We start from the raw sequence: 23,835 nt of genomic DNA on the forward strand, positions 1-23,835 counted from the left end.
AAAATGGTTTTAATGTTTTCAGGCTGACCGGCAATCTGATAGATAAAAAGGTTGAAATGTTTTTATTTTAAATCTTTTTTTATTCAAATAATTTTACCCCTAAAAAAAATGGCCATGGACCAAACATAAAAGCTTCACTGTGCTTCTGACAATCCTCAGTGAAAACACAGTATCTAGGGGAGAACGGGGTAATTTGTCACATGGGTTGGATGTCACATTCGTTATATCTCGCCACCAGAGCGCGCTAGCTCTGAAATGTTGATATAAAAAAGGTCCAGAATTGGGATCAGAGGTCACATACATAGACTTCCTTGGAGGAAGACAGCTGCATTTCAGGTGAGAGGATGTTTTGTGTTTTTCATGTTAAATTCAAAATATTTTGCTTCTCAGTATTTTTCTTCTAGGCTTTTACACAATGGGTTTATAACAAAACACTTGTTACCCTCAGAAAGTGTGAAGGGTAAACTATAGTTTAGATTGTGGTTAGCAAGCTAATTAGTTGTCAGATGGTTGTTGGCCTTGATGCTAGCAAGAAATTCAAGTTGGGGTTGGTCGTCAAATTTTTTGGGGGGTTGGTTGTCACATGTTATCTCAAGGCTGCAGCCAGAAAAGGAACCCAATAACGAAAGAAATTGTCAAGCTGTATCCTCACTGACACCCCAGAGAAGGAAAGAATAGAGCAGGAAAAGGCAGCTAGCAAGCAAAAGAAAAAAGGGCAACAAAATCAAAACAACCCAGTGCATCCCAAACTAGACCAGCTGCCAAGGCTACAGAACGTTATGTAGGCCTATTTGTCAACTTGACAATGCAATTAAACATTCAAATTTGGTTCTGCCTCCTTGCCTTTTTTTTAAGATTTTTCCCATTAAGATAACATTGTGACAAACAACCCCATAGTGTGTGACAACCGACCCCTTGATGGGGTTGGTTGTCACAATGTGTCAGAGTGTCTTTGATGGTAAATTACTTCTTCATTACAATAAGTTGGAAAAAAAGAGAGACACACATTTCTAGCCAACACCTTAAGCTTCAATTTAATGTAGGAATGGCTATTGACAGATGTTTTGGTGATGAGCAATTCTCACTAGAGTAAAAAGTGTGCCTACTTACCCCGTTCTCCCCTACTAACAAAATGTTTATTTTATCATTTGGAAAAGTAGATGGGGATATATTGTATTTTTGTGTAACTCTGTGTCTGTCCATGTTTTGTTAAGATTTATATTGACATTAATATAATGAATGCATTTCAAATGAAGAGTCAGAAGCTGATGTGACACTGTTAACTGTTTTTGTTCTCCATCATGAGCGGTATCTGATCTCAAAATTCAAGATACTTCCATTTTGCATTAGAGTCAAATGTAATATTCTTTCATTTATAAGTTATACTATCAGCTTAATATTTGAGTGAAAAGTTCAATCTTTGAAAATGGAGATGTTTATTAATGTACATTGCGCCTCTTGCCGCTCTATCACCAACACATTTTTTTAAAATTCCTGTTGCACAAATGAAATTGAAGTACTGGTGCCTTATTAGATTTAGAAATGTCTTTGACACTAATTCATGAAAAAGAATGATGTTTGTTTGTTTGATTTTGTTTGAGACTTTTGAAGCATAACAGGGCAGTCTGCTTGAATATGTATGCACCTTGTCAGTTCTCTTGAATAAAGAAATGAGAAATTAAGACGTGTGTGTGTTGTTTATCATTGTATCTTTTAGTCAAAACATCTTCAGTGTGAATTGTTGCAAAGGGGAGAGATGTGTATAGAAAAAATCTCTCTAAAATATTTGCATCCATACACTACAATTTAAAGAAATCTATCAACGGCAAATAGAATACAAATTTCAGCTTGAAAAGTCAGTGGATTAATGGAAATGTCAACCCAATTTAGAGGATATGTGTGGTATTTCTGCTTTTATATTTCCATTGGAGACTGGGCCAAAGAGTTGGACTCAAACCAAGTATTCCAATCTCAACTGGCAGTTTCACCAGCGGATTTCTGCCATGCCCGAGTTTCCAACACACAGAGTCAGACAGGAACGTATGTGGTGGATCCAGTTTCTCATTGAATATTCCTGTGGTGAATCGAGCCCTGCTGCACTGAGTGATGGCTGTATCAATAATACAGGAGGAAGTTATTGTCCCTGGGCAGCCCACAGTATCCTACAGCTACACGCAAGTGGATGGAGGGGTGTGTGTGTGGGGGGGGGGGGGGGTGGCCCTTTCACTCGGGCCCTCTAGTGTTTCAGTGGTCTGACTGGGGAGCCTGCTGCCGCCGAGCCCTTTGCACAGGGCTCAATTGTGCTTCTGCTTTGACCGAGGGATAAATATGTCTAAACAGTGACAGCCTGCTCAGTGCTGCTGACCAGTAAGACTATACGCCACAGTCACGAGATGAGTCTCAGCTGAGAGACACATTCAATGGAGAATCCGTCAGTGGGAGGCATGGGGACAGTTAGATATCTTTGGCCGTGATTAACATGATCCAGATTTTCACCTTGTTTGAGCGTCTAGCCGAGTGCTGTGACCTTCCTGTTGTCTCGTGATGCTCCCAAAATACTGAGCACAATGTATATTCCAAGTGAAATAAAGGACTGACGGACAAGTGACAAAGGGCTTGTGGGCATCCAAGTTTAACCACATTGCTCTCCTTTTTGTTCTGTACATTGCTAAAGAAAACATGCCAACGAACACCAGGTCACATTACATTAAGATAACTCATGAAATATGGAGAGGCAGCATTTTTCAGCTATGCTCCCAAACTGTGGAACAGCATTCCCAAAGATATAAGAGAGGCAGGCTTTGTAGATATTTTTAACTCGTTACTTTAAAACATCTATTTTTAACCCTAAGCTTTTCTTAGCAACAACTTGTCAAATGTGCATGCTGAACATGGAGTCACACATGCTGTTTTAAAATTGCTTTTTTTTAATGTATTCACTGATTTATTATTTGATGGACCTTTTCTTTTATTGACTGATTCCTTTCATGCTTTTAAATGCCTTTATATTTAGTTGATCTCTAACTGTTATTGTCATGTCTATTTTAATTTTTCATCTATTTAAATGTGAATATTTTAATGCATTGTAAAGCACTGCATTTATTGTATGAAAGATGCTTAACAAAGGAAGTTTATTATTATTATGGAGTTAAGAATGAACCCCTAAACCCAAGAGACAGAAAAACAAAAAAAAGTGCCCTGAACAAACTAAAAGCAGAGAGAGGTAGAGGACACAGGTGGGAGGGGTGCAGCAGGAGAGAGTGAAAGGTAGAGAAAGTAGTAGTGACGGTGAAACAGAGAGTGGCGCCTTGGAAAGAGGTCAGCTCAGAGTGTGTTGACACCGCTGAGTTTGAGATGCAAAGGACATGAAATGAATGGATTTTAACTGTTGGTGAGTTACAATTTTGTTCCCCTTAAATTTCCATTATTGTGAGGGACATTTTTCTACATTTAGCTTTTCTTTAGTTATACTGGCTCACCGTATGTTTTTTTCATTTAAATATGTCAAAATGAAAGTTCTTATTTTAATTTTGATGAATTATTTTAAGGTTGAGATGATTCTTTTGGATGTGACATCTTGATGATAGTGTAAACAAAATGAAAATGTTATCAAGTAAATTACAAAGTTATAGAAAAATGAGGTATGAATTAGAAAAAGAATGTTAGAATGGTGGATCTCAGAGGGTTAACCCTTCATAGTCTTATAGTTCTGACAAGTTAAGTACATTACTGAAAACTGTTTTGACCATGCAGAGAAAGTGGTAAGGTGATGTGGTAGCCGGTCATTAAGGTTTAATAACCCCTCTCCTCTGAGATACTTTACTCCTTGTGTCCGGCCATTGGCTGAAAATGAAAAAAGCAGCATCTGTTTACTTTAAACACAGTGTGTTGTGAAATCAATAGGACAAATAGCCTGAAGATAAGATGTGACGCCACTGTGTCACCGAGCACGCTGACATGAGATGAAGATGGTAGAGAAAGGGCCAGGGATGGCCACTATGACATTCACAAGCATCATAGTTTGTGCTGTTTTACTGGGACAAGGATCATCTGAGAAGACAGGTGAGTGCACCAACAAAACATATCACCAAATAAACTTAGAAAGAATAGGTTAATTGCACTTGCAGTTTTTAAGTTGGTTAAACTACACAAAATTACGTTAATATAACTTTCGGTTAACTTAGCTAAGAATATATAAAGGAAACAAAACTTAAGACTAATAGTTAGATTTACTTAACTTTTTCAAGGAATTTGGTTTCCTAGATTTTCTCAAGTAAGGTCAACTTGTAAAATTTGACAGTGAATAAAATCCATTATTTATTATGATTATGATTATTAGTATTACGTGTATTACAACATGTGTTTACATGATGTTGGCTCAAGCTGTCTCTAATGGGATTCTTTCAGGAAAGAGTAAAGAAGACCAGAGGGAGGCCATTCTTAGGGAGATCCTTTCAAAATGGAGTGCAGGAAGTGGATGGAGACCTCAGAAAACACCTCCGGAAACAAACAACGACCAGTCCGTGCAGCCTTGGGTGAAAAACATCATGGGGGGCCTGAAATCACTCGGTCTCCTTCCCAGCAAGAGCCTGCCTTCACTAAACAAGCCCCTGGACCGGCACCGTCTGTCAGGCTTCCTCTACAACATCTCCCTGTACCTGCAGGAGATGGGTGCTGAGCTGGATGAGGCGCCCGCTGAGTCGGACGAGGAGCAGCACCTATGGGAGAAGGTGCTCCACTTCTTTCTCCAGTCTGAAGGCAGTGCTGCTATGAACCAGTGGAATGGTCGGATGCCTCCCAGACCCAGTTTCAGGATGCAGGACTGGTTCATGTCCCTCAGAGGAAGCCCTCATTGGGACGGCTTCCTGGGGCTACTGCAGAGTATCCTCACTCTCTCAGAGCGACAGCCACACAAACCGCTCTTAGCTTATCTATCTCAGAACTGGAGGACAGTGAGTGCTGTGTCCGAAGCCGCTCTCCAAGCTTTGGTCAGTGGGACTTACGGCCAGGCCAGCGCGGGCCTTCAAGGCTTTATCTGCGCTTTAAAGGGTCGCAGTGACTGTGCCTTTAGTGTGAACTGGCTACAACAGCTGCTACAATTCCTAGAAACACGGAATTGGAAGCCTGTGGTCAGTTTACACCCACCAGGGGAAGGAGCTGCTGGTCACAGTAAGGGTTCGAGTGCGTTTGGACGTTTTAAGCCCTTCAGTTTGCCCCCTGAGGCCACAAGGCAGGATGGGTTGTATGGAAATGCTTCTGTAGAAGACGAGAAAGTCACTGAAGATGATCCAGACTCAATGCAGAGTTTCTTGCTTCAGGCGTTATCTCGCTCCGGTGGAGGAGAGCGAGGTGGACAGAAGAACCTAGCTTTAGTTCAGAGTTTGGACGGGCTGAGGACAGGCCTCCTGCACAGGGTGGGTAACTCTGTCTACGGTAACCTGAGGAACAAGGTGTCACGAGTTACCATGGCACTGCTGGATGATGTCAGCAGCCTGGTGGACGTGCCACAGCCCAACGCTCAGGGCCGCTGCTCAGTGGGTGAGTATGTGGAGATGTGAGGGTGTTTGCACAATCATGAGAGATAAGAAACTTCAACTCATTCAACAGAAGGCAAGCATCATTCAATCTTTAAGTTAGATACATTTTTACACACAATCTGATGATAGATAATAAGGAAATGGCACCCTCCAATCATAGTTGACATAAAAGATCCTAGGAACTTTTTGCTTCAGGATGATCCAGAGGAAATAAATGACCCTGGAAGTGTGCCATGAACAAAATAGCATGCCAGTACCAACATGTTGTAGGTTAAGAAGTACACCATTGATTGCTTTTATTGTATTAAGTGTTATTCACCAAGGAAACAACATTGTTTTTACCTGGCCACGTAGCCCTGGTTTCACCTGAGAGATACCGGAGAGACAGAGACTGACACTGCTTTAAAATCTTTATAATCATCCTCCTGGCTGGTGAAAGCATCTGTTGTTAGCCCCGCTAATCTCTTTATCCCCTAACTGATGTCAGTAACATTATATCCTGGCCATTGTTAGCTGAGCTGCACTGTTATACCACCAGGCATAGTCAGGCACTGCAGGAGCTCCCAAATGCTTTTTCCACCACTCATTCACTTTGATTTGACTGTTAAAATTCACTGTTTATTGATCTTTTTAAAGGTGACCTCAGACAACTGATCTTATGGTAAGACATTTTAGGAATACAGCTCTCGTTGCTGTCCACATATTTGTCAGTAAATCGTTTGCAAAAACAGATTCATATTCGTACCATTGCTCTGTCCCTGCGTTCATAGGGGAATAAGACACAATGTGACGTGGAACACTCAGGCTCTGGGTGTTGGGTCAGAGGGTCTCCCCAGTTCACTCCCATTTCTATCCTGCCCCTCCACTGAAGGAGATGAACCAAGATCACGAAAAACATCAGGCAACTCATTTCCAAAAACCCCAGTCCCATCTTCTCGAATCTCCAATAGAAAACTCTCTACAGCACCTCTACACCATGAGGTCCACCATCCAGCATCAGGAAAAACCAGAGATAGCTTCAACTATCAGAGAGAGATGGAGTACTACTACACCTCTCTGGAAATCCTGGAGGCAGCTTGTAATGAATCCATACCGGGCCTGACAGGTGTCTCCAACTTCACTGTGTTCCTTTACTGTAAGTTGTTTGAGAGTGAGAACGGGTCAGTGAACCCCGAGGTGGACCAGATGGGGCTGGACCTTCACGCCACATGCTCAGACGCAGCTTGGTACCTGTCGGCTGCCGAGGACGACTTCCTCTGGGTTCACGTCTGCAGCGAGTTCTTCGCCCATGAATTCAACAACACAGTGTGTGCCAACTCCTCCTTCTGGCTGCAAAGAGCACATCAGGTAAAAACAAGCACTCAGAAGTTTTTTGCTAAATATCTGGTGGTACAGTTTACTATAGAAATACTTTGTTTATATGCTGTTGTATGTCACAATTTCTTTCTCTTCGTTCTCAAACATGGTCTTGCCTTCCCAATTCCCATTTCCAAAGTATAAATATTGTTGAATCCATAGAACCCTTCTGTGAACTTGATTGTTAACTGTTGCTATCCAGTATTGTCCAAGATTGGTTGGTATTCATTTGATTGAGCACAAACCTTGTGTGTCACCAAGACTGTTCATTATGGGTCTTGAGTTGAGACAATACCCTGTAATATACCCTCAAAGATTTATTTTGAATTTTAACGTATTTTAAATGTAATATTTGCAGGCTGCACTGACAAAGGACTACCACTTCTTCAACCAGACCAGTATAGACGACCTGTGTGTGCAGCTGTCAGGTGAGGCAGTAGAAGATCCAGGACTGGAGGAGGAGGACTGTCTGGCCCAGTTGGGCAGCAGGTTGCTCAGTGCCGAGGCTTTCAGACACTGCTTCCTTCCCAACAACTCTGTCCTCATTTCAGCTTTGTGCGGGACACATTCCCCAGACTCTCACCAAGCCTTACCAGAGGGCAGCTGGGCCGCGGCGTACTGCTCGAAAATAAACAACTTCTCCAACGTTGAGACCGTTGACGAGACTTGTCAGTACAGCGAGTGGGCTGCGGATCAGTTCACCAACTCCACTCTCCTGGACCTGTGTGGGCAGACACATGGACTGAGAGAGTACATTTGTCTAAACGCCTCCCTGTACAATCAGCTGGTAACATCAGTGCCTCAGTTTGTGGATTTCTGTGCTGACCTGCAGGCAGAACTGGAGAGCAGAAAGTGCTTCCTGCAGAGGTTTTTTGACATGCTCCCGGCACGGTATGAGTTTGACACTTCTCAGCTGTGTGTGGACCCGGCGCCGGTGTTAGCGGAAGTTCTTCACAAGCTGAGTGTGTGTGAGATGGAGGGAGGGGAGCGTGAAGGCTTCTTAGTGGCTCTTGGGTACGTGCTGCGAGTGCTGGACTTCATGGTGGGCCTGTCCGCGGGTCTGGACGAGGGGGAGAGAGAGGCCAGACAAGGTTTGAGCCAGGCCATCCTCCTCTCCAGCCTCCTTGACAACACGTCCTGGTCCGAGCTGCAGCCTGAAGCCTCCATGAGCGTCCTACACACAGTGGGAGTGTTCCTACGCAGAGAGCAGAACGCCACACTCAAAGAGGACCTGCTGAGCTGCTTCAGTGTAAGACTGACAAACAGACATATACACATGTAGCCTACTTATACGGCTATACTTGAGGACTTTCATTGACATAATGTATTCCGTAGTCCCTTACCCTAACCTTAACCATCAGAACTAAATGCCTATAACCTTAACCCTTACACTATACTAAACTAAACCTAATCCATATCTAAACCTTAAAACCGAGTCTCAACCCTGAAACAGCCTGTCCCAAAACAAGAACTGGCTAAAATGTCCTTACTTTCCAAATATTTCGTCACTGTTGTACATCTCACTAAATCTCAAATTTGACACATACACACACAGACACACTCAGACACACACACACAGACACATAGACACATACACACACACACACACACACACACACACACACACACACACACACACACACACACACACACACACACACACACACACAAAGCAAAGTGTGAATAACTTGTTTCTGCCGTTACATCAGCCCGTCTTGTGGGACCTCATCCAGCGGGACGAGAACTCCTCTGCTCTCAGGGTTCTGCTGCAGGTAGAGAGCAGCTGCAATCACATTGAAACTTTCACAACAGATCTGACTCAACAAACTGTATATTGAGGTGATTCACTCTATCTCCCCAGGAGTACCTCAGGATGCCCAGAGACAGCATTCGCACTCTGGTGATGTCTGCTGAAAAAGATGCTGTGAAGAGATTTCTCTCACACATGCATCAGAGTTGGGACCAGCTGCATGTCGAAACTGACCAGGTTTGTTTTTTAAAATCTTCTAAACAAAGCCCTGTATGAACAATGAGTGACACTTCCTATCGTTGACTACAATGTGGACATTATAGTTACTACTTTATATTTTCAATTTCACACAATAACAGTGGTGCCAACTAATTCTCTGTCATAAAGATAACAGACAAAACCAAGTTGGTCAAAACATTAATTCATAGGACAAGTTATCTCAACAAAAGATAATTAGTTGGCTCAAATATAGGCAGTTTTCATTCAAACTTTTAATTTGGCCTAAAAACTAAGAAATTCAGTGAAGACAGTTGGATTGACATTTTGAGTTTTCCTAACTATTTCTTTGTTGTATACAGTGTATAGTTCTACTCTATTGTGTCGTATCTATATTAAGTGAATATACGTTCTTGCCCATGCATAGTTAAAGAGGGCCAAACTGAATGCACATCAGTTTCTGTCCCGCTCTTTTGTTTTCTCTGTCAGGCCTCTCAGAAAGAGTTGCAGGCCATGGAAACAATGACCGCCGCTTTCATCCATAAGTTCCCCCGCGTGACCCCGGAGCTGTTTGTGGACCTGTCTCAGTTCATCCCCTTCATGTCCGTCTCTGACATCATGAGCTTCCCGGCCTCGCTGATAGTCAACGACAGCGTGTGAGTTTATTGATCCGAGAAACGATGGTTCATTTCGATACGTCCCTCTGTCCCAGAATGCTGACAGCCTTTGTGTTGATGGTTTGTAGGTTGACAGCCATTCGTGACCACAGCTCAGGGATGAAGTCTCTGCAGAAAAAGGCCTTTGTGAAAAGACTCCTGCAGTCCAGTGCGGTGGGAGATGTCCCTACGTGGCCACCGTACTTTCTCAGTTCCATCCTCCCTCTCCTGCCTTACCTCCCAGTCAGTAATTTCCAGCAACTGACTTCACAACAGGTTAGAGGTCATTTCGCCCATTTAAAAACTGCTGTAACTCTTTCACAGATGTAAGTCCTCACTGTCATGGTCAAGTTATTATTAGAACCATTGACTGATGCAGGTGCATTGTGTAAAATCTATTGCCACTTTTCAAAATTAATTCATAAGTATGTTTGAATTACTCCAATATTTCAGACTTTACCTGTAAAAGAAAAACCTAAATAAATTAGTGTAAAAAGAGAAAGTTATCACCACAACTTACCACCTTACCCGGACACTTTATGTCTGTCTCTGTCATGTATCATACATCTGTGTATAGTTGGTGAATTTTGTTTTTTTAACCTATTTGGTTCCTTTAGCTTACTCCTCTGGTAGTGTTGCTGGGTAACAGCAGTCTGGATGGTGTAAGGGGACGCCATGTGCTTAGGACTCTCTTCAGCAAGAAGAATCTGACCAGTGAGAACATACAAAGGTAAGACCTACAGTAGATACGAAATGGATATGTATATCTGTCTATCTTCATGATCACTTAGAAAACAGAACATCCGTCCTGCACCCTCTGACAACGAAGGACAAGTACAATAGAATAAATAATTAAATACATCTTCACCTCTACTTGATATAGCATCTGTAAATTCTCCGAAGGGGAGGGGTAGAGACGGCGAATTGCAATCTACACTCTCACCTCTATATGGGGCAAAATACTATTTTTTTTACTAACTGTACCTGGAAAAATTCTTGTCATAATTCATGCAAGAAAGGAAAGGAAAAAGAAAAGTAACAGATGAAGTCTTCTTGCAGGTTAGGAGTCTTTGCATGTTACCTGGATCCAGTCGACCTTAGTTTGTTTCTTCAGGACCCAGCTGTGTCCTCGTCGCTATGGCAGCAGCTGGCACAGTGCGTGTCCGAGGGCTTCATCAGTGCCAGTGGCAGGGTAACCAGCATGTGCTCTCTTGTTTATCACAGAACATATTGTTTCTGACAACCTCAATTACATGTGTGTGTGTGTGTGTGTGTGTGTGTGTGTGTGTGTGTGTGTGTGTGTGTGTGTGTGTGTGTGTGTGTGTTTGTGTGTTTGTGTGTGTGTGTGTGTGTGTGTGTGTGTGTGTGTGTGTGTGTGTGTGTGTGTGTGTGTGTGTGTGTGTGTGTGTGTGTGTGTGTGTGTGTGTGTGTGTGTGTGTGTATGTGTTTGTGTGTGTGTGTGTTTGTTTGATGGACAGCTCTCCTCTTGGTTGATACCAGCTATTCAGAACGTAAACGTCAGCAGCATGAATCCTGCAGAACTGTCTGCCCTCACTGGTCTGTTGCCTCAGTTAGGAGCTTCTTTCCTGCTGTCTCTCCCATCTCAACAACTGCTGGAAATCCTTTCACAACCAGGATTACACACATATTCCCCAGCACAGGTCAGCAGGGAATTTGTTTCACACATTAGATTTAGTCTTGTGTTAATTGAGTATTAAGCAACAAAACTCAACTTATATGATTTTTTTGTCGCTAACAAGTTCTTCCCAGAGTTTGTAGCTCTAGATATAAACAAGCTTTTATTTATTATTTAAAACGTACCAAACTGAGTTGCATGTCCATGAAAGTTCCCAAAATTTGAAAAGAAAAAAATTCAAGGCAATTATTTCTCTTTCATCTGACATGCAACTGCAGCAGCTGTTTTTCAAAGAAAAAAAAGCTAACCTTGATAATACTGTATGTACCGCAGGATATGAGTCATAGGTTTAATACAAAAATGAATTAGTTACCAAATTTCTAGAGAAAATAAGAGGATAAACACTGATGAAATTACATGACCTTTAACCAAAATAACAAATTATTGAACGTGTCCTTGTTAATGTTTGAATATTTTCCTCAGGCTTTTCAGATGTTATCAAAGATTTCAAAGGACACCAATGTGAGTAGAGATTTTCTTAATATATTTTTGCTGCATTTCACACAGCTGCTCTTTCACCACAGTGTGTTTCTTTCTCCCTGCCAGCTCACTGTGGACACACTGTGCCGACTGAAGCCGTTACACTGCGGTCTGTCCCCCGCTGTGCTCAGAGACCTCCACTGGTCTGAGATCAGTGAAGCTTCTCACTGCCAGTGCTGGAGGAGCATGCTAACTGAACTGAAGCCTGGTCACAGAGCCATGTTGTACCATGCAATACAGGAGGTGATGGTGCTATTTATTCTTTTTGTTTATAACTTTTTTAAATATTTTTATTCCTCCTCTTTTTTTTGCTGTAACTTACCTTCACTGTAAAAAAGAAAATGTTAGGAAAACTCAAATTTTCAAGGCAACTGACTTGGTATTGTTTGTTCTCTATATGACAGAGAATTAGTTGGCACATCTGTTATTGCTTGACATTCTTAGTATGTATAACTCAAAATGTTAAGGTTTTATACATATAAAAGGTACATTTTCACAACATATGAATGATAAGTTATCTAAAAAAAAATATTTTTACAGTTTTGTTGTTGTTGATTGACAAACATACATGTTCTACTATTGTTAGTCTATAGGGAGCCTTAACATACTGAAATATCTCATTAAGTAAAAACAACCGACTCTCGCCTGAGCAACATTCATTTAAATCTGGCCCTTGGGTTTAAGTGTTTGATCTACATGTGTGAAACTTGCTCTGTGTTTTCTAAAGGGCTTAAAAAGGCTTATAGGTATAATTTGACATTATTATTTTGTTGTTTGTCTTGAGGCTCTACACAGAGACTTGCAGAACGTCACTCAGCAGGTAAACTGTCTATCACCGTTCGTCCCCTTGAGGAAGCTGACGGAAACCCTGAGTGGAGAAACAATCCTGGGAAATATCCGCCTGTACAGAGACATACGCTGGTCCCCACAGCAGGTGCATATCTCACTTTAATCTACCTGTGTGTGCGGTGTAACATTGCATTCATATGACAACAATAGGTTTAGCAGTTCTCAGACTCAAGTAGAAAATGTTGGCAGCTTCGCCTTTCGGTCCCATTCATATGCAACTCATTGGCTATGCTTGGGATGAGCCTTTCAGGATATTAATACTCCACAGGCATCAGCCACCATCAAGCTAATTAGTTTGGATGTCGTACAATAGTGTGGAGGAGTGTAGCATACATTAATAATGTCCACCTTAAAAGGGATTTTGTCACAGCCAAGAGTGCCTTTCATCCCCCTTTTCTTGGCCAAATAAGAACCAGTCAAATCAATAAAGATTGCCCTTTTCAATAGCTGCACTCAAATATATTGAGACACCAAGTGTTCTACCTAAAATAATATATTTGAATAACCTTTGAGTCAAATGCTTCAAGCCCTGTGTCATTTGTGTGATTAATAATGTATAAAAATCCTTTTAAAAGCACTTTGACTAATGTTTTGTGGGGTTATTTTTATGGAATAATTAAACTCAAAATCCACTTAGTCGTACAACATGTCCCTTTTGTCCCTGACATTAATTATTTTGGGTTCAACCTGAAAATGATGCCAGTGCACCCATTTAAAAACAGTAAATTAAATATTTTACAGTCATTTCGGTGATGGAGTTTTCAAAGTTTAGCTGGAGTTAGGCTTCTCTTTAAGAAAACTAATAGTTTGAAATTATCCTCATAACCTGCATTAAGAAAATATTGGATGGAACAAACAATACACATTTTTATATTCTCTAGATTTTTAAATGTTCAACCTGGTCTAGGTCCTGGCTAAGATATGTATGCACTTCATTTAGGAGAGAATATTGCAACTGTATAGGCTAATATGACCCCTACGAACAATGTGGGATAATTCTCTGTCAGGTGCAAAAACCCGTAAATGAAGTAATATCTCATTAATATGCATTAATTTGCATATAAATGTTTTGAGCTAGAAATGTGTTTGACCTCACGTTAATCTGCTTTTTCCATTTTGCAAAGTTTTGTTTTGTGTACACCACTGTACTAACTGGAAAGGGTTTCTGAATGTTTTGGCCTAACGCTGGCATTAAAGGAAGGGTGATGGGGTAATAGAAAACATGGTGAAACAACAGGATCTATCTTCTGTGAACTGTGACAATAAAGGATGATAAATATACCAGGCATATGAACATTTTAATGCTGGCTTTAAAAAGTCATTATTTTGATGGTATTTCGATAGTGAGCACTTTTTACAGACAATGAAGGATCAAAACATCTGCTGTAACATCACAAAGCAATCATGTAGTATAAATAATTTTTTCCCGCTCTTCCTCGTTATCCTCACTATGTTACAACACTCAGTAATATGACAAAACACATCTGTGTTCTCATGTTTGTATAATTAGTGCTTGTCCTGAGTAACTGCTCTTTAGCTCCAACCACTAATGAGGTACAAACTAAAAAGTCCTCTTCAAAAAAGGAACTTTCCACTGTTTTGGGAGATTTTAGCAACATTCTATTATTTTGAACTTATATGAAAAGGGTCTAAAACATGGAAATCATTGTTGATCTTTTATAGTAACTTTAATTTATTTTAGCCCCTTTTATTAAGCTGTGCTGATGCTATTTTTTTCTTTTTTTCATCTGGACAGGCTCAGCTTTTGTTCAAAAAGATCCACATATTTAAAAACATTACCAGAAAGATGGTGAGGTAAGTTGGATGCAACATTCAGATCTACGATTTTTTTTATCATTAAGTAACTTTTTCCTTCCAACATATCCAGTCACAGTCATGTTCAGTTCAGATACTCACTCATTGAACATCTCTCTATCATGCAGGGATCTAGGTGATATCGCCACTGGAATGAGTTGTGACTTTCTGAGGCTTTGGAGCAACGACACAGATTTTGCGGAGCTGCTTCACTTTGTTAGTGCGCTGCCTGGAGGCTTGAGACCTGCTCTGGTGAGAAACACATCCCTCATTACGGCTCTCTCATACACGCATGATTCATTATGGTCTGCTGTTGTTGTTATGATTGCTGGAACAAATCAAAAACCCATGTGTAGCTCTTAACAAGTTCAGATGTGTTTTCTTTTTTTGGCTGTGTGTTACCAGCGGAAATGTGTCATAGAGGAACTGAGGAACCGATCTGAAGTCGACCTTGGGGCTTTGAGTTCTGGCTTTGCTGCGACTTTACCGTTAAGTATCTCCTCATTAAACGTGTGTTCTGCTCTTGATATAAATATTTCAAGGTTACGGCTACGTTTTACACCTCTTCTCTGCTCTGTTTTACAGTGTGACCATAATAGAGAACCTCTCAAACGCGTCCTTCAGAGCCGTTCTGGAACACATTCAGGAACACTTTGATGATTTCCTCAGACTGCCTCATTACAAGCAGACTAATTTAGCAGAGAAGGCCGTCTTGGAGCTGGTATGACACCACCCAGCGCTACACAAAAACTGTATTTACTGCATATCCATCTCTCCATACACAAAGTGCCTGAGTTGACTGGACGCTTGTGCTCCATGTTTTTTTTGCGACCAAGTTTTAATTGTTTTTTTTTAATTTCTTATTCATTTTGGGGGTAATAAAATACAAGAAGGTGTAATCGTAGACAAGGCATAATCAAAAATTAAATTTAAATAGCTTGTTGGATAAGTCTAAAAATAATAAACTTGTGCATATTGGTCACTTCTCATCAAAAGTAAATTAACACAAATGAAAATGAAGTACAGAAGTATAGATAAATAAAGTATACACCTTGGCTTCTAAATAATGAATAAGTATCATATTTTTACCTCCCTGTTTCTGCTCCATTTTTGTGTCAAAGTGAGATCTTGAACCCAGTTGCTGTGTGTAAAAATAGAAATCCCAAATGAACCTCTGGGTAATTAAAAATGATAAACCGGCACAATGAGCATTTAGAGCAAACTGGAGCTCAGAGATGCTATTTCTGGTTCAAGTAAATGTAGGGCTTGCATCAGTGATGGTGAGTCATGCATTTTATTAGTGCTAACACATTAATCTGGCCTCTCAAGAACACACACACACACACACACACGCACGCACGCACGCACGCACACACACACACACACACGCACACGCAATAGACACAGACACATTAAGGGAAAAGCAGATGGAGAAAAGAAACATACATAACCTGCTTTAACCTCTCTACAGCTTAACATCAGTGTCATATCAAAATCCCTTCAACTTCCGGCCTGTGTCACCCTGCAGGGCTCTTCTCAGACAGAGGGGGAGATTGATGGCACCACTCTGGATGTCCTGGGGCCTTTGCTGCCGTTCTTAGACCGGGACAGTTTGGTTGCTGTGGACAGAGGAGCCCTGGCTCTGCGGCTGGAGGAGATAAGGGGTTTCTGCCTTCCCAAAGAGGCTCTGAGAGATATCAGTGCCCTGCTCACTCAGAGAGACCTGCTAGGGTAAAGAAAACACAGCCACTATATCTACGTCTGGCTCAATGGTATAACCTACCAAGACATTAGCTTCAAGCTATATTTAAAAAAGAAAAAAATTATTTAATGGCTTCCGACATATAGTATGCAAAGAACTACTGCAGACAGTAAGCCTGCGGTAACAAGAACATTGAGATAATTAACTCTAAACTGCTCATTTGAAGCTCACGGTGGCACTAATGGAAAAGTCTGGTGATGACAAAAGCTATTAGGATTTCTAATCCGCGGTGTCTTGACTGTCTACAGCTGATTACATTTTGGAGAGAGTGATGGATATTGCCATCCCTAGATCCATACGACAAGGCTTAAAATTATGTTAAAACAAAGACGGTTATCTCAAGATAAGATACTGTAATTATGGAGAACTCAAATCATTTTATAAGTAATAAGTCGAAACAATCTTTTTTGATAAAGGGTTGATCGTTTTCGAGAGATAACAGAATTTAATCTTATAGGTGAACAGTGTGATGGAAGTTCTGTTTAAGGTTGGAGGTCAACTCAGGTGGAAGAATATTTCAGGAGACTTGGATGAATTATGAAGCAATATTTATTACAGACTTGGCCAAGGAGAACCGGACTGCAACTCTCGTGACTTGCACTTCAATTCTGACAAACTCATGCTTAGAGCTGTGTTTTAACCTCGCGCTATCTCTATCACCTCCCCGGCTCGGGCACCAAGCGTACCAATGTTTTGGTTCAGAGCTAAACACAGTGAACCATAACATTCTGGAGTCTAAGGAGATGAGACTTTATCTATACAACTGACCTAAGTGTCTCCTAACAGGCTCCAAGGCTGACCTAGAGTCTGAGAGACAGACACACAAGATAGGCATATATGACCTCTCAATCTTTCCCATTAATATTACAACTAAATACCCAAAATTCCCTCACAAACAGAGGATATGTGTTATGTTTTCTTAATATCACAAGAAAATTTACTTCAAAGTCCCAAGATAACGGCATTAAAAACTAACTACAAGCAAGGCCTTCCGTAGCTACTGAACCTACGTATACTGGTTGAGTCTGTGTAGCTGTGAGTGTAGAGAAGAAAAAGTAAAAGTATTGGAGTAAAAATTGTTTATATAAAGTATGAAATAAATGAAAATGCCAGCTTTGTGTTCACAGTGATTCATGCATTACCCAAAACAGCAGTAAATGTGAGATATGTGTTTCTTGTTTGCCAGTGAGCCCTCCAAATGGCAGGTCGGGGATGTTGAACATTTGGGCAGGCTGGTGTTTTCCCTCTCAACAAAACAGATTAACTCCATCCCACTGGTAAGCTCCCAGACACATCAACACAAGCAAACAACTCAATTCATTGCACTTTATATTCATATCCTGGCTCATACTGCATGTACTGGGGAGTATAACGGCCACTGGAGAGAAAATAATTAGGAAGAAGTTCTTCTTTTTATTATGCACACACAACAAATTAGAAATGTCAAGAATAAACTCGGTCAGGTCAAGACTGCGGTAAGCCTAAAGTGGAATGATATTGACATATTAGAACTTTCAAGATCAATAACTCATAAGAAAAACGTTACTAAAACACAAATGATGGATCTTTGCTCTCGTCAGAAGACAGACAGTGGGCTATAACCCAATTTTTATCGGAGCGAGACGTCCTAAGCTCAAATAATAACTGTGAAATTAGATAGAAATGTCAACGTTAAAAGAAAGTAAGAATGGTAGAAAGATAGAAAGAAAGGTTAAAAGAGATCTCCTCTAAGCTCCACTAATGACTGCACTGCACTGTTTAACAGTGAAAGTATCCAATACTTTTTGCTTCAGTGTTGCCCTTTTTAGATTGTCCTGCACTCTTCTGTCACAGCCCACAGCACATAGAGAGCAATGTTATCAGTTGAGCTTAGAGGACGTCTCATTTCCGGTAATATGAGGTTGTTTCTTCTTGTCCGCCCTATGACAATAGCCAAGATGCACTGTTTGTGTTTTAATAACATTTTTCTTAGGAGTTATTGATCTCAGACGTTCAAATCTGGCAACACCTTTTCAAACTTTACCTCAATCTTGAAATATCAACTTCATTCTCAACATTTCGTCTTTCTTCTCAAAGTGCATAATGAAAGAAAAAAAATTCCTCCTTTCAATTGTTTCTCTCCCATGGCCCTTATACTTTACATTTGTTACATGTGTTTCCCTTGTGACAGACGGTGTTGAACAAAGACACAGTGGAGCAGGTGCTGGTGGGCCAACGTCACTGGGAGGACAGTGTGTTGGGTGGAGTCTGTGCTACTCGCTGTATGGACCCACGTCGTCACAGACAGCAGACGCAGAGTCTCATCAGAGGGATTGTCAAAGCCCGGAGCAGGAGGGCAAAAGGTTCAATAAATACAACTTTTAGTGCTGGCTATTACGGGCAAAAAAAAATAGCTCCGTTATCTGCCAGTTACTACTTCCACCATTACACCTTGACTTACACAATAGATAAGTGTCAGTGTAAACTGTGAAATGTTTCTCTGTGTGTAAGTGAATTCACTGCTGTCTCTTCAGTGCCTGTTCCTAGCTGTGCAGACATCAGAGGGACGTTTCCTTCAGCGTGGACGTCCACTCAGCTCAGCCGTATGTCACAGGAGGATCTGACACAGTGTGTACAAATGTTTGCTCAGGACCCTTTAATGAGCTCCGAACAGCGCCGGGCATTGTGGGTAAAACTCAGGCAGGTCAGTAAAACTTTAGAATCTGTCAGATGATTGTTATTTCTACCAGCATTGACACATTATTCTCCTCCTTACCAGTAAGAATACAACATGTCCAATGTCCTACACTATTTGGGTCAGTTTAGTAACAATAAGTATTATCTTATCCACGCATCAGAACACAATTCTTGGTAAAAAATAAAGTGCACCGTCCCTGAAAATGTCATCACAATTTGAAGAGTGGTGTCTAAGAGTTATATTTTGTTCTCATAATAAAGAGGCTGGGTAAATCATGAGAGGTTTTTTTTCTTATATATGGATTTAAAGGCACAGTGTGTAAAGGGTGTTGGCTTTTTAAAGAACAGACTTGGTACAAATATAATATAATATTCATGAGTATGTTTTAAGTAGTGTATAATTGCCTGAAAATTAAAGTGGGAATGAGCCTTTTATATCTACCGCCACGTTTCAGCAGTAGCACAGAATAGATGTAACGGCCTTGTGTGTTTTTATATATAGTGGGTCTCTGACAGAAATGCACTTGTGTGAGGACAAAGAATAAGCACTATATACGAGACAACCAAACACATCTTCACCTCATCACTTGATATGGTGGAAAGACTTGCGGCAGTGGTGGATGATGCCATCTTTAGTAACTTCTAAAGCGTCTTGTTCTTGAAGGCCAATGTAGCCTCTGTAAATTCTCTGAATGGGAGGGGTAAAGACAGAACATTTCAATCTAGATGTTTCACCACTAGATTAAACCAATATATTCCCCTTATTACACACTGCTTAAATCTGTCGTTTAAAAACACGTTCTGCTTCCTTGTTGAATCCAGTCCTTCAGTCCGGTGAGAGAGCTGAGAGCTGATCAGGTGTTGGCTCTGGGCTCAGTGGTGACGGAGATGGGAGAGAGAGAGCTGCAGGAAGCTAACCTCACTGACCCGGGTGTGTTAGCACATCTGGGGACAATGACAGAATGGAGCCCTAGAAAGGTGAACTTTTGTCATTCAGATGTAAAGCTACTGAAGACTTTAACATGTATATTAGTTCATGGTTAATGTTTCTATGTAATTCTTTTAGATGAGAGCAGTGATTTCAAGTGTGATGCGGAAAGGCAAGCTGAAAGCAGACCAGTTAACAGCCGTTGATCTTGCAACGTTTGGCCATTTGATTTGCGGTCTGTTGCCTTCAGAGATCAGAAGACTGAGCCCCTACAATCTCAGGTCAGTCAAAGAACACAATAGTACTTGAAAAAGCTAGGAGGGTCACACTTGGCAAATTGATAAGTCTGTTCTGAACTTAAAGTGCTATGAGGAACTCTTTTTATTTTTTTTGTTATAGCGGCTTCTTTGGACAAAAGCAGTAGTGTTTTTAAGACACCAGTAACTGCTGTCCTAAAGATCTTGTTTTATTGAGCACATTCCCTCCAAAATAAGGAATTTGTTTTAGACAGTAATCAACTGATTCCAGGAGACAATCTAACTAACAAGGCATCTGCTCACATTCCAGATGCACTCCCTTCATGAATACACTTAACACACGCTGTGTAGGATCCAGTCTTGAATATGTTCTCCTCTAATTGCAGTATGGCGGTTGTGTTCCTACGGGAGATGTCCATGCCCTGCACAGAGCAGCAGCTGGAGGCATTGACCAGACGTCTGTTCCGACCAGAGGCCTTTGGTCCTGTCAGTGTTTGGGGACCAGAAGTTTTCACTGAGATTGGGACGTTGGCAGGTACAGTAGAACATAATATCCCTGGGGAGAACAAAATAACTTTTTTCCCAGATTTGTTTTTTACAAAGATGGATGAGGAAATGACAGCTCTGGGATGGATGAGCACAATTAAGAATATCCCAGAGGATATAAAAGTTTAGGACATATTTCTCCATGATTTGATTTGATTTGAGAAACATTGACTGTCTCACCAGAGAGTGTGTGTGTGTGTGTGTGTGTGCGTGTGTGTGTGTGTGTGTGTGTGTGTGTGTGTGTGTGTGTGTGTGTGTGTGTGTGTGTGTGTGTGTGTCCAGTGGGCCTGGAGGACATGGTGCTGTCAGCGCTGGTACAAGAACAAGTGGAAGGAATCACCCCCGAAGCCATCGCCCTCATGTCACCAAGAAAGATGGCAGTGAGTTTCACCTATTATTTTAGGGCCATTCAAGATAATCTACACAGAACAGTGTTGATTCAAATCAATGAGTGTGCATGGCAGAGTTGGATGAATTGTTCAATTTTGAGATATTATATAAATAAAGAAAGGAATGAATAGTTTATTTCGGTCGTTCACTATATGGAACAAATGTATCTGTAAAAAATAATCAAAGTACACATTTATATCAATTAAGTTCATTCAAATTAAAATGTACATGTAGCATCGACCAGAAAGGAATGTGCTGAAGCCAAAGCTTTATTTTCGCCTGTCTTATATGATTTATAGAAGAACCAAGAATCTGCAGCAAGAAAAAGAGAAAGAATGTATGCATGTAACTTCTAATAATTAATTCAAAATATGTGGGTTAGTGCTATTAATAATAATAATAATAATAATAATAATAATAATAATAATAATAATAATAATAATAATAATAATAATAATAATAATAATTGATAGGTTTTATAATAGCGCTTTATTGCCTAGGCACTCAAAGACGCTTTACAGGGTTCCTGGTTCAATTCGTTCACACACAGTCATACCGGTGGTGGTAAACTACGAGAGTAGCCACAGCTGCCCTGGGGCAGACTGACGGACTGATTAATTGGAGTAATTAATGTAAGTAATGTGTTTTCCGTGTGTCTGTTTCAGGTTGTGTTCAGTGCGGTGCAGCTGTCGTGGCTGAGTGCGGAGCAGGCGTGGGCCGTGACAGAGGAGACATGGACAGAGCTGGACACAGAGCAGAGACACGCGGTCAGACTGGCACGATACGAAGGAGACGCACTGCTGGAGATCAGAGGTGTGTCCTCATGGAAATGTTCCCTTTGAAGAGACTGCCAGGAACTTTGAAATGTTAATGAAAATAATAATAATAATAATTTTTTATCTGTGTTGATTATACATGACCTGTCACCGCAAACAAGACCATCAGAGAAAAGGATGCTATTTTTATGTAGTTATTATTATCAAGTATGAGTCCCGGCCATCTTAGACAAAAAGTATTAATGCCAGGCAGACTGGAACGTCCAGTGATTCCCGAACTTTAATAACTCATAAACTTACTTTTCTTGACCATCGTCATATTGCCATTATTAATCTTACATAGTCAAAGATACAGTAAATACATCTCATCTCAATGCATCATGCCGGCTCTCTCTCACTTGCTTCCTAAAGAAATGCATGCGCCACCGGCATGGTCTAGCAAAGATCTTTAGGACAGCAAGTGCTAGTGTCGTAAAAACACTACTGCTTTTGTTCAAAGGGGGGCACTAGAATCAACAAAAACTGAAAGTTCCTCGCAGCCTCTTTCAATAACCTCCTTTTCAATGAGTGTGCTAAAGTTTTGTGTGTTGGTGAGCAGTATACTTTTATTATGGCTCCACCTAACAATATATTTTTCATGTTGTGTTTATACGGTGATGATGAATGCTCTGTTTGTCTGTATCTACAGGGAGAAACTCGGCTCCAGCAGGCCTGAGCTCACACAGCTTCACTTCCCTCTCACTGGCTCTGTGCCTCTTGTTATGGCATCTCATTTAAAAAAGCTGGAACAGTTTTAATTATCCCATGGCCTCCCCCTTGATATCATCATATTTGTACTTCAAATAAATAATTTCAAATGGGCTGCTCCCTTTGTGTGTTGGTCCTTCAATTTTCATTACTCTTGATTGTGCTCTGCTGCACACATTTCACTTTTATGTGAGCTTTCAGCTTGTCAATATGCAAACAAGTGTATTTAGTCGTGTCATGTATACTAATATTGTGTTAGAACAATCAGAGGAAGCAATGCGCTGATTGATGTTTATTTTGAAGAGGAAAAAGGCTTGCCAACACGAACAGGATGTGTGATCAAGCAAACAAACTTAAGAATGTAATAAATTAAATCCTGTCCTTGAAAACTTTCCCTTAACTTACAGAGACCATACTTCATAAAAAAAAAACTTTCCCCATTTATTTATAACTTCTTTTGACTGAGTAATTCTACTACAACCTAGTTTGCAAATTCCAGAAATGCTACAGGTTTAATGTAGCCTGGTCCAACCAGACCATCGTACTTCATTTCATTTGTACAGAAGTGAAATGAAAATTGAGCGGAAGTAGGTAGGCGGGCGGAGCCAGGCTATAGTTTAATGTGCAAATCCTTTCAAAGTAGCTTTATCATCTATCTATCTATCTATCTATCTATCTATCTATCTATCTATCTATCTATCTATCTATCTATCTATCTATCTATCTATCTATCTATCTATCTATCTATCTATCTATCTATCTATCTATCTATCTATCTATCTATCTATCTATCTATCTATCTATCTATCTATTTATCTATCTATCTATCTATCTATCTATCTATCTATCTATCTATCTATCTATCTATCTATCTATCTATCTATCTATCTATCTATCTATCTATCTATCTATCTATCTATCTATCTATCTATCTATCTATCTATCTATCTATCTATCTATCTATCTATCTATCTATCTATCTATCTATCTATCTATCTATCTATCTATCTATCTATCTATCTATCTATCTATCTATCTATCTATCTATCTATCTATCTATCTATCGATCTCTCTCTCTCTCTCTCTCTCTGTCCGTCCGTCCGTCCATCCATCCATCCATCCATCCATCAGTCCTTCTTTCTTTCTTTCTTTTTTCTTGGCATGCATTGGGCATCTGGGTATCTGTCAAGTATTTATTTATGTTTTATTTTATTTTTTTAAATCTCCCATCTGAGAATAAACATCTTGTTCATCGGCGGCCCTGGTATCAGTTGGATGATGTAATACACCTTGTGTCCCGCAGGTGGCGGTGTCGCAGCGCTGCTGGCCCGTAAGTAGGTGTTGCTCTAACAACGTCCCCACTCCGTCCACGGCCGTGACGTATTTCCTGGGGCTTGT

The 23,835-nt window shown here is 40.6% G+C and overlaps 1 protein-coding gene across 1 annotated transcript; it reads left to right on the forward strand.

The window, feature by feature from the left end:
• Positions 1 to 3,962: 3,962 nt before the first annotated feature.
• LOC307251651 (stereocilin) lies at positions 3,963 to 23,775 on the forward strand (the record flags this gene model as incomplete). The annotated part of the gene is made up of 29 exons (XM_080029034.1): positions 3,963 to 4,062; positions 4,408 to 5,538; positions 6,174 to 6,198; positions 6,308 to 6,884; positions 7,252 to 8,142; positions 8,603 to 8,665; positions 8,755 to 8,880; positions 9,349 to 9,515; positions 9,605 to 9,791; positions 10,133 to 10,245; positions 10,575 to 10,707; positions 10,994 to 11,176; positions 11,635 to 11,673; positions 11,758 to 11,934; positions 12,476 to 12,625; positions 14,297 to 14,355; positions 14,484 to 14,607; positions 14,761 to 14,843; positions 14,941 to 15,076; positions 15,884 to 16,086; positions 17,304 to 17,394; positions 18,288 to 18,459; positions 18,631 to 18,800; positions 19,616 to 19,771; positions 19,860 to 20,002; positions 20,365 to 20,513; positions 20,807 to 20,904; positions 21,580 to 21,727; positions 23,741 to 23,775. 29 exons carry the CDS (start codon positions 3,963 to 3,965, stop codon positions 23,773 to 23,775), a joined length of 5,829 nt encoding a protein of 1,942 aa, XP_079885160.1.
• Between the last annotated feature and the right edge of the window lie 60 nt (positions 23,776 to 23,835).

This window comes from Ammodytes marinus (genome assembly GCF_949987685.1).
Source record: "Ammodytes marinus genome assembly, chromosome: 1".
Taxonomy (NCBI): domain Eukaryota; kingdom Metazoa; phylum Chordata; class Actinopteri; order Uranoscopiformes; family Ammodytidae; genus Ammodytes; species Ammodytes marinus.